The sequence below is a fragment of the Denticeps clupeoides genome, chromosome 10, assembly GCF_900700375.1.
Source record: "Denticeps clupeoides chromosome 10, fDenClu1.1, whole genome shotgun sequence".
Classification (NCBI taxonomy): Eukaryota; Metazoa; Chordata; class Actinopteri; order Clupeiformes; family Denticipitidae; genus Denticeps; species Denticeps clupeoides.
In genome coordinates this window covers 4,067,244-4,080,048 of record NC_041716.1, presented here as the reverse complement: position 1 = coordinate 4,080,048, position 12,805 = coordinate 4,067,244, and the positions used below count along the sequence as shown (strand labels likewise).

General features: G+C 44.2%; 1 protein-coding gene across 1 annotated transcript; it reads right to left on the bottom strand.

Annotated features, from left to right (window-relative positions):
* Positions 1 to 642: 642 nt before the first annotated feature.
* On the bottom strand, positions 643 to 12,177 carry elk1 (ETS transcription factor ELK1). Its single transcript, XM_028994119.1, has 9 exons — positions 11,183 to 12,177; positions 6,144 to 6,352; positions 5,478 to 5,849; positions 3,341 to 3,493; positions 3,016 to 3,252; positions 2,800 to 2,935; positions 2,154 to 2,371; positions 1,664 to 1,765; positions 643 to 989 (listed from the first exon to the last, which is right to left on the bottom strand). Exons 1-9 carry the CDS (start codon positions 11,205 to 11,207, stop codon positions 888 to 890), a joined length of 1,554 nt encoding a protein of 517 aa, XP_028849952.1. The 5' UTR covers positions 11,208 to 12,177; the 3' UTR covers positions 643 to 887.
* Positions 12,178 to 12,805: the final 628 nt, after the last annotated feature.

Here is a 12,805-nt window from a genome sequence, read left to right as displayed (position 1 = left end):
AACACTGCAGCGCTGAAAGTTGTATACAAAAGCAGCTTTGTCTTTGGTCTCCTTTGACACTTCTCATATAAAAATCATACAATTCGAAAGGGTTTACATGACACTGCATGACACCCGCTTCTGTCCTAGAGGCTGCCATTTGAAAAACGTTTCATGACATCAGACGAACGCAGGCAAGCAGACGTTCGAAAACCCGGAATGGCTAAAGGTGGGGAAAAAGAACATTTAAAAAGAGCCATTAAATGAAGGAATGTGTCCACATTAGCTCTCCCGTTAAAACACATACAGGATTAAAATGAACGTTAAGCGCAATATCAAACTGTGGAATCCAGAAGGAAACAAAAATGGCCTCGTAATTCCATTGGAAAAATAGATGCTTCTCTCGGTGGAAAAAAATATAGCAACGACTCTTCTCCCGCCTCCCCCACCCAAATTTAACTAAGTGCGTTTCCAACAAAACTTGGCGACCACCACCAAGTTAAAAAGTGTTTCAACTCAACAAGCCTGAAAGCTCCACAGTGACAGTGCATTGTGTTCCGTAAATTGTATTAAATTTTTTTCTGTCATTTTTCAATCTGAAGAGAAAAGGAATAGCAAAAAAAAAAAAAAAAAAACATAAAATAAATAAAGTAAAAAGTGACGAAGTGTTCTAAAGTGGAACTGAAAGCCATTTCTCGGCTCTGGACCAGAGACCATGCTGGAGCTGAACCTGCATCCAGAGGTGTGCCGTCACAGGACTGGGGCCCAGGTCACCACCAGCACATGGCTGGGTATGGAGTGTGCCGTCCGTCCGTCCGTCCGTCCGTCCGTCCGTCCGTCCATCAGTTCATCCGGCCACACTGGGCCAGACCCGTGGAGCCTCTACAGGCAGAGGAAGGGATGTCTTCTCAGGGTTTCTGCGGGCCGGGTGACAAAACGACGGGAGTGGAGAGGCCATCCACGCTCAAGGAGGCGGGGATGTGGATCTGACTGCTTCCGTTCGCGGGAAACTGAAACAGCACAATAAAAATTCATTAGTGGAGAAGAAAGTAACTGATGCACGGCTCTTTCAAAACGGTTTAAACTCTTTGAATTGGTTGAAGCCTACTATGGCTTGGAATGATTGTATATCTGATCTCTTGAATGATTTTTAAAAGACAAGAATTTGCTGTATGAGACTTTTTGTGATTTTCTAAAAATCCACACAGAGCCAGAATTATATAAAGGCTCAAATACACAAATTAGCCTTAACTCTTATTTTGGATGAAAGCACCATGCACAAGTTTCTGGTATTATACAAGGTTGACTGTTCCCCCCACGCCAATCGCAGGGTCACTTAAACCACCCCCCAACCCTGCTGAGGTGTCCTCTTTTTCACAAGCTCAGTCTATAGTACCTACCCTTTCCGTTTTGAGTCGCTTGCAAATTAGTTTTCTGAAATTTGTTTTGCACTTGTCGGCCACCATAGAAAATCACGTCTGATCTGGCGCGCGCTTCACTCTACTGCGGTTCCATTTCAGACCAGCAGAGGGAGACCCGCGACTGCTACAGCAGCGCTCTACCGCTGCCAGCGAGCGCCGCAGTTACAGGCACTCCGGCAGTAGCATCGAGTGTCGGGGAAGGCGTGAGCGGGGACAGATGGTGCAGTGCAGGGTGCCGAGGCTGCAGTCGGGACAGGAAGTACCTGGAAGGAGAGCTTGGCCGGGCTCCGAGGAGCGATGGGACTGAGCGTACTCCAGAAGTGGATGGTGGATGGGAGTGGACTGGGAGTCAGTAACACTGGAGTCTGAAATACAGAGCATCACAGGACAAAGACTTTCAAACTGCACCTGCAAATCATATTTTAAATATTATAACCCAATGAAATAATTTTCTTTTTTAGCTGGTTGCATAATTAAATCAACAGATCAACAAATATAGTGAAATGATTTTCTCCTTTGTCTTGATGTGATCAATTCAAATAAATTAACCATATAACTAAAACATTCTTCTAACCAAATTCCCCATTAACACTTTATTTAAACATTTACTAACAAATCTGACCGACACTTAATTATGCTGCATAAGAGTCTAGGGGCACTTCAGATACACACTCTTCCCACGACCATGTCCCCACGGGGCCAAACGGATGAGTTTTTTTCTGTGGCAGTGCTCACAGAGAGCATGTCGCTCACCAGTGCATGGGAGGTGATGACTGTAGGTGTCAGCGTGTTGGTGGCACTTCCAGGGGCCAGCAGACTATTGACGGCCGCGTTGACCTTATCCAGGGAAAGACCGGGGGGTAACGTGGTAGGGGATGTGGGCAGTTCCAGTCCTCTGGGTTTCTTGGCTTTGGAAGGTTGCACCTCCTGGCCAGCTGTTACTGGCACAGCAGCGGAGGGCACCGCATTCTCTGTTGAAGGACCAAAAAAAAAAAAAACAACATAATAAATGAGAGACTCACGTTATATCTACATTTGCGGCATTTATCAGACGTCCTTATCAAGAGCAACTTTAAAGTCAGTAGAGACAGGGACAGTCCCCCCCTTGTTCATAGGAGAGTGTTACCCACTAGGCTACTATCACCACATTATCCAGTCCCTGCTCTGTTTTGTCTAAAGATGCAACAAATTTGCTAATTCTATTAAAATAAATAAATAAATAAATTTCTGCTGATAAATGACATTTGTGTATTCAATTTGATGACATCTTGAAGGCATTGTTAGACAAATGAATACATACATAAATTACACTATATTAAAGATAATAGTGAATTCTGCATTTTCAATGAAATATTAAATGGCATGTTAATATGTAAAACCAGACATCTTTGCGACTGACCCAGTAGCACCGGCTTATCTTTCGCCGCTCCCTCTGCTTCCCTCCCAGGCTGCTCTGCAGACTCGATCCCTGTTAGCGGAGCATCTATTGGAGTCAGGGCCTCAGTCACCCCTGGCACAGGCATGGACTCCACAGGCTGTGAGAGGATGCAAGAACAATTCAAACGAGGACAAGGCAGTTCGACGAAGCGCCGCTAGATTTTTATCTAGTTCTTACCTCCTCCTGTGCCCTTTCAAGGCTAACAATTTCCAGAATGTTCTCCTCAGAAGGCAGAACTGGATCTTTACTAGACCCTGTGGCTGGAGGCTTGATGACCAAAAAGACAGAGTGGCCGGGAGGCTGGGTCACCATACATTCAGCAGAGCCACCAGAGGACACCGGAATGACCGGGTCTCTGGTCAGGAAAATCTGAGGGGGCTCAGCTAAACTCTGGGATTTAAGAGCTTGAGGGTCCTGCGAGGGAGAACACAAGCAGTTCAGTGGCAACGCGTACATTTCATAGCTGCTACGATCGCCAGGGAGTGTAAACTGGAGAACTCACGGCGGGTCCAGGCGCTGCAGCTGATGGCGTCTGGGGACTGAGGGCAGGCGTGGCACAGGGAGAGGGCTGTGTGACAATCACCTGCAGGCTGCTCTCCAGGCTGGTCTGAGCAGGCACCGAGCTCTGCTGAGCCTCTGGGGCGCACAGGCGTAGCTGCAACAACACACACACATGAAAGTGAAATGATTGTCATTGTGATACACAGCAGCCCAGCACACGGTGCGCACAGTGACATTTGTCCGCTGCGTTTTACCATCACCCTGAGTGAGCAGTGGGCAGCCATGACAGGTGCCCAGGGAGCAGCGTATGGGGACGGTGTTTTGCTCAGTGGCAGATCGGGATTCGAACCAGCAAACTTCTGATTACTGGGCCGCTTCCTTAACCGCTAGGCCACCACCGCCCCAACACATGAAATGCGCCTGCCCTGGGTTTACAGTCAACTTTATTAAAATGTTTTAGAGTGAAGTCTTAATTTGCCCCAATTTAAATAACCTTGTGCTAAATGTAGCTAAATATGAGCAATTTTGTAATTATGCAATTTTGTGATCATTTTAATAGTCAAAGACTTGTTGACTATCAAAATAGTTGTTAGTTAAAGCCCTAATATAAATTAGTACTTGGTGGTGGTTTATTGTGGTTTATTTTTGTACTGTCAAAATTACCTGGTTAATAACTATGGCTAATTTAAATATTAGACGTGTAAAGAATAAACGTAGTTAACAAAACTATGCTTTGTTTGCGGTGTGCTCATACAATTGTGTCAACTCTCGAATACCGCGCTGAGAGCGAACAATTGCAGTTTCTTTCTTAAAGGACAATAAATCTGACTGACTGGCCAACATGTTTGGAAGAATAAATGGGTTTGAGCGGGTGCATTTATCTGCCGCAAGCAGAAACTCAAAAGAAAGGAGACACAATTCAGTTCAGTGGTGCTTGACATCATCGGCAGCGGTGGCCTAACGGACCCGTTATCAGAAGAGTTGCCGGTTTGAATCCCAAACTGCCAAGGGTGCCACTGAGCAAGGTACCGTCCCCACAAACTACTCCCCGGGGCGCCGGTCATGAGTGATGGTCAAAAGCAGAGGACACCTTATGATACGTCACCTTGTGCTGTGCTGCAGTGTTAAACAATGACAATCACTTCACTTTTACTTCACCCCATTTAGGATGTACATTAATTCAGTTAATTCTTTGAGTTTTTCAATCCAATTATAGCCCTAATTTGAACCTTTAACAGACAAGAAATCCTTAGTTTAGGAGATAACCCTTGTACAGAGCTTCTGGAAAGTTTTCACTTGTTCCGCATTTAGGGCCCTAGGACTTCCACAATGCAGAAAACACGGACGGAATCCAACAAATAAAGTGGGATCCACTATAAAAAGGCGGGATTTTCAAACAAATCAGCCGATTCAAAACGTGATCTTATTATCATGGTTCCATTTCATTTTTCTTTGTATTCCAGGTCTCCCCAATGTTCATTTATTTGCAGCATTTTTATGTTGAGGTCAAACGTGAAGCACTTTTATTTTAAACAAGAATGTGTAATAATGTGAATTGCACATATCATTTACATGTACATGTCAACCCCCCCCCACTGCACACACTCCACGTTTTGAAATGACAGTTTGGTGAATAAATATAACAGAAAACATGGAATTCAGAAGAATTAAAATGGAAAAAATACAAGGGATTTTTGTGTTGTGTTGTAGCCCTATTCCAAAAAGGATACATATATATTTTTTTGCAGAATTCTACACAGAGTGGAGGTTGAGGTTTTAGCAAATTTATATATAAAAAAAAAAACAAACATAAGCATTCACAGCCACAAAGCACAAAATTCAGATCAGGTGCATCCAGTTTGCTCTGATAGTCCTTGAGATGTTTCCACAAAATGTGGAAAAAGTGATGCACTGTGAATACTTTATGAATGCACTGTACGCGCCAAATGCACAGTTCAAGGAATAGTTCTACCAATCGTCCATGTCTGTTAGCAGGAGGTTATGTTGTCGTGCATGAAGAAGTCAGCTTTTCCCTCTTGAAAAGGAACACAGACCTTTCTGCTTGCCGCTGGCTCACCAAATGAAAGCCTGATGGCTACTGTGATCGTCACGAGACCAGAAATGTGCAGTCTGCTTACCTCACACAGGGGTCTGTCTGCACTGGGTCCTTTGGAGATGCAGTCGAGGGACAGCGAGAGCTCGGACTTGATGGGCTTGTTGCTGGTGGCCTTGGAGGGCGTCTGCAGTGACTGGATGGTGAAGGTGGAGTAGAGGCCCGATTTCATGTAGTCGTTGCGCGAGCTCCGCTGCACTGAGCTGGGGGAGGAGCGCTGCACCTGCAGGGTTTTGGACAGACTGGCCGTGCTGGGAGCTTTCGACTGCAGGGAGGTGTCGGCGCCTTCCTTCCCCCGTGGCGCCTCCTCCGTTCCACGGACCCCGTCGGTTGGGTTGTCAGGGTACGTAACAAACTTGTAGACAAACTTCTGTCCACTCACCTTCTTGATAATGTTCTGTGGAAGTAATAAAGCAATAGGACAATTATAATATACTGACTTTTGTATCATTCCTCCGTAGATTCATTATCCATATGCTGTATACGGTATCAAAGTAATCGACTGATGTAAAAGTTGAACCTGTGTGTTAATGGCAAACCAAGGGAGGGAAAGTGCACCGATGCATTATTATGGGATGTTACATGAGCATATTGGAACATATTGAGAACTGCATAACTAATATCAATATTATAATGGAAACAGTGTTGTTTCATTGTTCCCACCCCTGGTCTAATTGAGGAGGAGTCTCACCTTGTCATAGTAGTAGCGCAGGGCTCTGCTCAGCTTGTCGTAGTTCATGTTTGTCTTGTTTTTGCGAAGACCCCACAGTCTGGCCACCTCCTCTGCGTCCAACAGCTTGAATTCACCGTCGTTGGAAGTCCAGGAGATTAAGTGCCTGTGGCTGTGATCGTCCAGGAGGTGAAGCAGGAACTGCCACAGGGTGATGGACGGGTCCATGGCTGCGAGAAGGGCACACATCACATTTACCGATGGCACGTTATTCGCAGGGGCCAATCACGGTGATGAATTACGACGAGAGGCAGCTCAATTTGGAGCTAATCACAAGCAGTCTTCTGCACGACATGAACAATGAAGCATTCATACAAGGTTTATAGATCCACACAATCACAACATGAGCAGGTTATGCAAACTGAGACTCTTATTAACAGACAAATGAGGTCACTAAAACACAACTGAAGACGGCAGAGCGATATACAGTACAGGACACACCTTCTCATTCTATTTGTTTTCTTTGTTTTCATGACCATTTACGTTGGTAGATTCTCACTGAAGGCATCAAAACTATGAATGAACACATGTGGAGTTATGTACTTAACAAAAAAAAAGGTGAAATAACTGAAAACATGTTTTATATTCTAGTTTCTTTGCTCTGATTATAGGGTGGTTGTAGCCTAGTGGGTAACACACTCGCCTATGAACCAGAAGACCCGGGTTCGAATCCCACTTACTACCATTGTGTCCCTGAGCAAGACACTTAACTCTAAGTTGCTCCAGGGGGACTGTCCCTGTAAATACTGATTGTAAGTCGCTCTGGATAAGGGCGTCTGATAAATGCTGTAAATGTAAATGTAAATGTAAATGATTACTGCTTTGCACACTTTTGGCATTCTCTCGATGAGCTTCAAGAGGTCGTCACCTGAAATGCTTCTCAAACAGTCTTGAAAGGAGTTCCCAGAGGTGTTTAGCACTTGTTGGCCCCTTTACCTTCATTCTGCGGTCCAGCTCACCCCAAACCATCTGGATTGGGTTCAGGTCCGGTGACTGTGGAGACCAGGTCTCCACTTTTTGTTAAGTACATAACTCCACATGTGTTCATTCAAAGTTTTGATGCCTTCAGTGAGAATCTACCAACGTAAATGGTCATGAAAATAAAGAAAACACATTGAATGAGAAGGTGTGTCCAAAAGCTGGTTTTCATAAATGTCTTGACTTGTCAGTTTTTTGTCACATTTCAACTTACCAGGAACCTTCCCGCCAACCTCAGTCAGACCTTTGCATATGCCAACAACTACACAAGAACAGGCTAGCCTAAACTGTAGGTGCCGTCCTTCACACCTTGGCCTGCTAAATTTAGATTCCCACTACCCCCCGCCTCTGTTTGCCCACCACATATTGACTTTCTGTAGCAAAAATTTGCATACGCTGTTCTGACAGTTAAACAATGTTAAGGGTTCTACTCCCCCCACATTAATGTTAATATTGTAGTTTCGATTCCAAAAGTACATACATTAACAATTCAATTTTATTAGCCATTCATCTGACATTCTTTTCAAGTGACCAGATTAACGAAAATGTACAAATGAATAGTCCATGTTTGTAATTAAACAGCAACTTTTTGGTTTGTTTCATTTGACAGGAGGCCCTGACAAGCCATGACTAATGAGGTGGAGTGCAATTAATTGTTTTGCTGCCACTTTCCTCTTTCATTAACACAATCGATGGGCTTAAGAATTGCCATAACATACCGTAAATTCGTAATTTTTTTTTTTTTTTAACAAAAATGCAGCTAATTTCTGGACTAGCTTCCTGCCGCCAACACATTTAACCTTGTCATATCAGACCAATAAAATTACCAAACAGATCACAGTGGACCGATGAAACTGTTTTGGCAAACTCGCTTACACTTAATTCTTCAGACCAGCCATTTTGTGCTCCATGCACAGAGATGGAAAAAACAGAAAGAAATGCATATAAAAGCAATCATTTTGGCTCTTGAAGGAAATAGAGAGGACAATGGTGATAGTGATCAATGAATTTTGCTTTTTACCTTCATACTGTTCAATTCTGATACCGAAGAAGACAACTTACTGTTATGGTGAAAAGTACTTTTCTTAAAAAAGCGTTTGCAGTATGTGTGTAGTTGTGGATATTACCAGCATGTATTTAAAAGTTTTTTTTACAAATCTTTCTCCTAACAATTTATGTACAATTTCTTAAAAAAAAAAAAAAAAAAAAAAAAAAAAAAAGTAGGCACGGCCTATATACAGGTTTGCTCTATAGTCCGGAATTTAGGGTAGATGGATTAAAAACCTAAATGGACCAACATGTGCATGAATGCTTATTGCTGGATAACTGAACAACGGCTAATCGCTGCTTTCTAGCTACACCGCGAGTTGCAATTTAGGTGCATCCTAAAAAAAAAAAAAAAGTCTGCAACTTTCAAAGTCTGTAATTTAGTTCTCTTTATACACTCCCTCCCCACTTTTCAATATCAGAGTATGTTTCTTCAGCAGCCCCCCCCCCCAAATCCTTTTGTACTCAACAGGCAATTATCATATCCAAATTGTAAGCTTGCGTTCTTAAATATATCCCAGATCCACGGCTGGTTATGGGTGTGTGTTTCATCCTGGTGATCGGCACATGGATTTTTCAGATCCAAAAGACTTTTCCTTGCCTTCAAGAGCCTGTACACCTTGACAAAGTTAGTTAAAAGTGCAATGAGTATAATCTAGAGATGATTTTGTCAACTGCAGAATTCAATCGTCATGATGTCGTGGACTGCATTTCTGCAGAAAACTGAGGTGTTCACGTCTGTTATCAGAATCCCACACATCATAAACAGGTTTGGATCATGCAGTAACATGCAACATGAATAAAATAATGTCTCAGCACAGACACTACCTAAATGCATCCACTGCAACCTACTGATAATACAACTAGGGATGCACCTATCCAAGAAGAGCATGGATGTCAAATAATCAGACTCCAATGACTGGTGTGTCGCAACACCGCGCCAATATATGCAACCGATTTATTCAGTTCAATTGCACGAGTTTTTGTAAATACACGTAACACAGCATGGAGGGCTCGATCAATGTAGTCAGTATGGATGCATTTCAGCCCTGTTACACCAACCATGCTTCACAGCTACTTGCAATATCTGTAGGATGTTTGGAGGGGCAGCAGTGGAAAGTAAAACACGGCCAACTTAATAAAGTGGACAGTTCCGAGAATTGTATGAATATATATGAGGGTAATTGGGGTTTACGTCCAGTAAACACTAATATTCATATATAAGACATTTATCAAACGCCCTTATCGGGGCGACTTACAATCAGTAGTTACAGGGACAGTCCCCCCCTGGAGACATTCAGGGCTCAGCGCCTTGCTCAAGTAAGTGGGATTTGAACCTGTGTCATGTTACCGAGTGTCTTACCCACTGGGCCACTACCGCCCTTACATCGGATCGGTACTTAGCTGTGTAGCCAGCTAGCCACTGTGGTTTCCATGAAACATTTGCCACAGAAAAAGTGCTCATTCCAGCGAATTCCTCATGATTTTCCAAGCAAGCCCTCACTATAGCTCACCATCACCTCCTGAGGCACACAACGGTACTACACGGCTGATGCTGGTCGGCTAGTACACTGTTAACGTCTTTGCCAATATCAAAATGGTTATTTATTCTAAAATCGCTTGATAAAATAGGACATTTACAGTCTTGACCAAATGAGACAAAATAAAGGCTCTTCTTGTTGGCTTTAAAGAATACCCAGTGTTCAGTACTCGCTACCAGAGAGGGAGAGTGAGGCAGCCTGGCGGACAATTTCACTGCAGGAGACAAAGCGAAACGAACGTGCTTTACAAGTTAAAGGATGGACGCGTTGAGAATGCAAATGAACCCAATTACCTCACCTCTAATTTTTTTTTAATTACATAACTAATAAAAAATAGCTAGGAAAAAAACCTTAACGCAGCAGCTACAAGGAGTGGAGTGGAAAAAAAATGAAAAACAAACTTTCAATTATCATCTGGACAGAATACAAAAATTTAACAATACTCACGCTGTTCTTGACACATAGCACACATTCGGACAAAACGAATGGGACTGTTTACTGCACAATCCACCCAAAACTTTATTTTCTCTTAAGATTTTAATGGGAAAGTAAACTAACTGCATAAAAACGCACAAGACCACAGAACATAGATATAATTCTGTGTACTGTATTGATAGTGCATTAGTACAGATTTATTTCCCAAACGCATGTGTAGATGAGCCCATCTGCTTTCAGGTGGAGTTGGGGTGGAAAACAAAAAAAAACAAAAAAAGACCACAAAGTTGACGAATGGCCGTGTCTGCACCAACGCATTGTTTGGCCTGGAAGACAGTTTTGCCATAAATCGTAACAGCCAGTGGAACACAAGCGAAGATGTGAGGCTGATGGATGGTGTGAATCTGCCCGACGTGGCCGGACCTTTACAGCCTGAGAGAAAGAAAGGGTGAAAGGGACCCTGATCCTCAATAGCCAATTATCTCCGATGACATGGGACCGAGATGATTTATTACACCAACAAAAAAAGGTTGCACAGGGATGGTTTTCATTTGCATAGCGCGTAGCTATTTATAAGAACTTTCCTTTCTGGCAAACTGCGAGTAAAATCCACTACACTAACCTTGTGATACACTACCAGGCCAAATTCCCAAACATGGCTAAACTGAAAAGGAGCCTGGTGAATTCCTGCAGCAGGCTTCCAACAGGTAGTTATGGAGACAGGAGCCCCGCAAGCAATAAAACATGGTGCTGGCAGTCGGGACACCTTGACATGTCCCAGTCACCTTTCTCCCACGGGCTCGCGGGAACTTGCATCCATGCAATAATAATAATAATGATAATTAATAATATCCATTAAAATACCCGTTCGCTGGTTCAACTAGCAGGGGGCCAATGGCGAAAATTAAAAAAAAAAAAAAAATTAAAAAGCCGATCAGAGAGATCGCTGCACTTGTGGCAAAATCGAGACGAAAAATTAATAAATAAAACACAACTTACCACTTATAAGAGGGTTCGAGTCCATGCTTGTGTTCTCGTATCAAACTGCGTCCATCGATCTTGCGGTCGCGGGTGTCAAAAGTGGCCAAAGGGCGGCGGGCGAAAGCGGGAGATGCGTCTCTGTCGTACAATTATGTAACAGCGCTGCGAAAACACACGCATCTCCTCCTCCATGTTAGACGCTAGCTCCGCCGTCGGCCGCCAGCAGCTAGCGCGTCCGCCGCCGAGGCGTTCAAAGTGCGCGGTCCGTCGGGCCGAGCGGCGCGCCGGCTCCGCCGGAGACTTTCCCAGCGACGCCCGGGGCTCTGCGCCGCGCCCCGACAGCCGGACGGGCCGCGTGTGCCCGGCGAAGCAGTTAGTTCGCTCGCCGTATCAAGTTGGCAGGGGCTGGAAATGCGCTCTGCTAGCTAAGCCCGTCGCAACATGGCAACGTTGCCAGGTGTCGCCACGATTACCCGTCTTCGCGGGGTGGGGAAAAAAAAAAGAAACGTTCGAGGCTGCGTTCAAGGTACAAGGTCGCGGCGACCACTAAAAAACGTAATAGGTCCACGTATGGTGCGAACGAGCACGTTTCAGTCAGTTAAATACATCGGGCCCGCTTCACGCCTCATACTACTCCCAAGCTCCTGACGTTATTTGCTATATATTTTTAATCTGATTCGTTTTAATCTAACTTCAGTCACAAATAGCTACCGTTCATATCTGCCCGCAATAATGTCTGTTAAAAATCCCTATTTGCCGCGAAAGCCGCCAACCTGGCAACCCTGCACCACGGCGCTCAGACGAAAGTCTCGAGTTGAGTGAAACTCCTCGTTCTCTTCTCGTTTTCCTCCATCGTCCTCCGTTCACAAGTTCCGCGGGGTCGGGCGCGTACGCGCCCGACACGAAAGCTCCCGTCGGGATCCTCGCACCGTCTCGTTTTCCCCGCTCGCCTCCAGCGCGCTTCCTGCTCGCAGACTCGACTTTTCTGCGCCAGGCGGCCAGCGCGGCGCGAATCTCGTGGAAACGTCATTCTGCTAATGACGTACATGATTCCGGGAAAACAACACACGTTTATGTCTCTTTCACACTATAGCCACCTTCCACGACATTCGTGTGAAAATAGGTAAATTAATATATAGCCAATATATATATATATATATATATATATATATTTCTCCATGTGCCCTCTTAACATTTAATGATCTGCGCATTGTTATTGTTCATAGTCATAATTCTTGAAGGAAAGTTTGTGGGCGTTCTCCAGGGGAACAATGATAATATGTTAATTGTGGGCTTTTTTTTTCTTCTTCTGTTTTTACGAGCGTCGTTTGTTAATTGTGAATCTGGCATGTTGGCTAATAAGCCCTGGTGCAGCTAAATTAGTTTTGCATGCACCGTGAAGAGAAATGTTTCTATTTCAGAAACGATCCTTCCGCCGCAATTCAACATCCAGTTTCCATGGCGACCGCTACATCAGTCAGAAGCGCTGTTGAAGGGGGGGGGGGTAACAATATTTTTGTGCTTCAGGTCCATTCTAAGGGGGCAGAATTGAAACGTAATGGCATGAAACGGACGTGTACGTGATCATTGCTTTAAACTAGAATACAAAAGAAAATCTCGTTTTTTGATTCATGCACTTGC

What these genes read in the sequence shown, in the direction of transcription:
- elk1 (XM_028994119.1), bottom strand. Translation starts at nt 11,207, where the DNA reads ATGGACTCGAACCCTCTTATAAGTG. An exon ending in CTCGAACCCTCTTATAAGTG is followed by an intron (nt 6,353 to 11,182) that starts GTAAGTTGTGTT and finishes CCCTTCTCGCAG; the next exon opens with CCATGGACCCGTCCATCACC. An exon ending in TCATCACCTCCCATGCACTG is followed by an intron (nt 1,766 to 2,153) that starts GTGAGCGACATG and finishes TCTGTATTTCAG; the next exon opens with ACTCCAGTGTTACTGACTCC.